General features: G+C 50.9%; 1 protein-coding gene across 1 annotated transcript in view; it reads left to right on the plus strand.

Moving 5' to 3' along the window:
• The window catches only part of LOC104834221 (Ig heavy chain Mem5-like), a 1,350-nt gene extending 930 nt beyond the window's left edge, over nt 1–420 (plus strand). Inside the window, 2 exon segments of the mRNA XM_010571393.1 lie at nt 9–181; nt 184–420. Coding sequence (XP_010569695.1) covers nt 9–181; nt 184–420 — 410 coding nt within the window.
• Nucleotides 421–4,135: the final 3,715 nt, after the last annotated feature.

Genomic DNA, 4,135 nt, shown 5'->3' on the forward strand with positions numbered 1-4,135 from the left:
CTCCGCAGGGCTGCGGGCGGCCGTGCAACTGGTGGGGTCCGGAGGTGGTCTCCAGACACCCGGGGGGTCCCTGCGCCTCCTCTGCAAGGCCTCCGGCTTCACTTTCGGCAACAAAGCCATGAACTGGGTGCGACAGGCGCCCGGGAAGGGGCGCGAGTACGTCGCGAGTATTAACAGCGGTGTTACACAAACTACGCGCCGTCGGTCAAAGGACGCTTCACCATCTCGAGGGACAACTCCCAGAGCACGCTCACGCTGCAGATGAACAGCCTCAGGGTCGATGACACGGCCACCTACTACTGCGCGAAAGATGATGATGGTGGTGGTCCTGACCTCAGCACCTTCTTGAAATCCTTCCAGAAACACCCACGTCGTCTTGGAAAACTGGACCCTTGCACCAAGCACACAAGCCTTTCTTGAGCCCAAATACATAGCTTTTGGCACAAATTCTTGCTCCGGACCTCCTCTGCAAGTGCTCTGGCCTCACTTCAAGCACCTCCAGCATGGACTGGCTGCAGCAGGCACGTAGCACCTTCCCGAAGTCCTTCTAGCAAGCCCAGACCCCTGTCCCGAGACCAGACATTCCTGTCCTCCATCCCCAAAGCCCAGCACCTTCCCCAAAATTGCATTATCTGTGCAAATCCCTTGCTCTGAGAATCAGCATCCTTGCCCTGCATCAGCAAATCCCAGCATTTTCCCCAAATCCCAGCATCTTCCCCAAATCCTTACACGAAGCATCAGCGTCCTTGCCCTGCATTCGCCAAAATCACAGCATCTTCCCCAAATCCCAATGTCTTCCCAAAATCCTAGCCCAAATATCAGCATCCCTGCCCTGCATCCCCAAATCCCAACATCTTCCCAAAACCATTGCCCCCAGCATCAGCATCCCTGTCTTGCATCCCCCAATCCCAGCATCTTCCCCAAATCCAATTATCTTCCGAAAATCCTTTCCCCAAACATCAGCATCCTTGTCCTGCATCCACAAATCTCACCAACTTCCCCAAATCCTTGGTCTGATCATCAGTATCCCTGTCCTGCATCCCCCCAAATCCCTGCACCTTCCCAAAAATTCCACCATCTTCCCGAAAATCCTTGTGCTGAGCATTGGCATCCCTGCCATGCATCTGCAAATCCGAGCATGTTCCCCAAAATCCCAGCGTATTGCCCAAAGTCCTTGCCCTGAGCATCAGCATCCCGGCACCACATCACGAAATCCTAGCATTTTCCTGAAATGCCAACATCTTCCCCAAATCCTTGACCTGATCATCAGCCTCCCTGCCCTGCATCCCCCAAAATCCCAGCATCTTCCTAAAATCATTGCCCCAAACATCAGCATCCCTGGCAGGCATCCAGATATCCCACCATATTCCCCAAATCCCGACTTCTTCAACAAGTCCTTGTCCTGACCATCAGCATCCCTGCCCTGCATCCCCAAATCCCAGCATCTTCCCTAAAATCCCACCATCTTCCTCAAAATCCTTGCCCTGAGCATCAGTCTCCCTGCCCTGCATCCCCCCAAATCCCAGCATCTTCCCCCCAAAACCAGTTTCTTCGTAAAATCCTTGCCCTGAGCATCAGTCTCCCTGCCCTGCATCCCCCCAAATCCCAGCATCTTCCCCCCAAAACCAGTTTCTTCGTAAAATCCCTCCCTGAGCATCAGCATCCCTGACCAGCATCCCAAAATCCCAACATCTTCCCAAAATCCTTGCTCTGAGCAAGAAAAACCTGCCCTGCATCTGAAAGTCCCAGCAACTTCCCCAAATCCAGTATCTTCCCCAAATCCTTGCCTTGGACATCAGCATCCCTGCCCTGCATCCCCAAATCCCAGTATCTTGCCAAAAATCCCACCATCTTCCCCAAATCCAATTATCTTCCCAAAATCCTTGCCCCAATAATAAGCATCATTGCTCTGCATCCCCAAATCCCAGCATCTTCCCAAAAGCCTTCATCCGAGCATCAGCATGCTTCCCTGCATTCCCAAATCCCAGCATCTTCCCCAGACCCGTGCCCTGAACATCGACATCCCTGCCCTGCAGCTCCAAATCCCACTATTTTCCCCCAAATCCCACCATCTTCCCAAAGTCCTTGGCCCAAGCATCAGCATCAATGCCCTGCATCCACAAATCTCAGCATTTTTGGCAAATCCCAGCATGCTCCCAAAATCCAGCATCTTCCCAAAAGCTTTTCCATGAGCATTAGCATTCCTGCCCTGCATCCCTGAATCCCAGCATCTTCCCAAAAAATCTGCCCTCTTCCTAAAAACCTGGGCCTGAAAATCAGCATCGCTGCCCTGCATCCCCAAATCCCAGCATCTTCCCCAAATCCTTGTCCTGACCATCAAGACACCTGGCCTGCATCCCCAAATCCTTGCACCTTCCAAAAAATCCCAGCATCTTCTCCAAAATACTTGCCCCGATCATCAGCATTCCTGCCCTGCATCCCCAATTCCCAGCACCTTCCCCCAAAATTCCATCATCTTCCCCAAAATCCTTGTCCCAAGCATAAGCATTCCTGCCTGACATCCAGGAATCGCAGCATTTTCCCAAAATACCAACATCTTCCATAAATCCTTGTCCCAAGCATAGGCATCCCTGTCTTGCATTCCAACGTCCCAGCATCTTGCCCAAAATCCCAGCATCTTGCCCAAAATCCTTTCCCTGAGGATTAGCATCCCTGCCCTGCATTCCAAAATCCCAGCATCTTTGACAACTCCTTGCTCTGAGCAACAATATCCTTGCCCTCCATTTCTAAAATCCCAACATCTTCCCAAAATTCTTATCCCAAGCATCAGCATCCTTGCGCTGCATCCCCAAATCCCAGCACCTTCCCAAATCCCAGCATCTTCCCCAAATCATTGTTCTGAGCCTAGACAGCTCTGCCCTGCATCTCCAAATCCCAGCATTTCCCCAAAATGCAATTATCCTCCCCAAATCCTTGACCCCATGCATCAACATTCCTGCCCTGCATCCCAAAAATCCATCACCCTCCCCAAAATACAATTGTCTTCCCCAAATCCTTGCCCCAATAATCAGCATCATTGCTCTGCATCCCCAAATCCCAGCATTTTCCCCAAATCCCAGCATCTTCCACAAATTCTTGCTGTGATCATAAGCCACCCTGCCCTACATCCCTCAAAATCCCAGCATCTTCCCCCAAAACCCAGCTTCTTCCTAAAATCCCTCCCTGAGCATCAGCATCCCTGACCTGCATCCCCAAATCCCAGCATCTTCCCCCAAAATCCTTGCCCCGACCATCAACACCCCTGCCCTGCATCTCAAAATCCCAGCTTCTTCCCCAAAAATCCAACTATCTTCCCAAAATCCTTGCCTCAAGCATCAGCATCCTCATCTTGGATCCCAAAATCCCAGCATCTTTCCAAAAGCCTATCCCCAAGCATCAGCATCCCTGCCCTCCATTCCAAAATTGCAGCATCTTCCCCAAAATCCAACTACATTCCCCAAATCCTTGTCCTGCATCCCCAAGTCCCAGCATCTTCCCAAAATGCCAGCGTCTTCCAAAAATCCTTGCCCTGAGCATCAACTCCCATGCCCTGCATACACGAATCCCAGCATTTTCCCAAAATATCAGCATCTTTCCAATATCCTTGCCCTGAGCCCAGAAACCTCTGCCCTTCCTCCCCAAAATCCCAGCATCTTCCCCAAATACTTGCCCCAAGCATCAGCATCCCTGCCCTTCACCTAGAAATCCCAGCATTTTCCCAAAATATCACCATCTTCCCAAAATCCTAGCTCTGAGCCAAGACAACTGTCTCCTGCATCCAAAAATCCCAGCATCTTCCCCCAAATCCCAGCATCCTCCCAAAATCCAGCATCTTCCCCAAATCCTTGCCTGAACATCAACATCCCTGCCCTGCATCCCCAAATCACTGTATTTTCCCAAAATACCAAAAATCTTTGCAAAATCCTTGCCCTGAGCATCAGCATCTGTGCCCTGCATCCCAAAATCCCAACAGCTTTGCAAAAAAACCAATTATCTTCCCAAATCCTTGCTCTGAGCCCAGACAAATGTGTCTGCATCCAAAAATCCCAGCACTTTCCCAAAATCTCAGCATATTCCTGAAAATCCTTGCCCAAGTATCAGCATCCCTGCCCTGCATAGTCAAATCCCAGCATCT

This window comes from Haliaeetus leucocephalus, unplaced genomic scaffold, assembly GCF_000737465.1.
Source record: "Haliaeetus leucocephalus isolate CR32 unplaced genomic scaffold, Haliaeetus_leucocephalus-4.0 Scaffold320, whole genome shotgun sequence".
NCBI lineage: Eukaryota > Metazoa > Chordata > Aves > Accipitriformes > Accipitridae > Haliaeetus > Haliaeetus leucocephalus.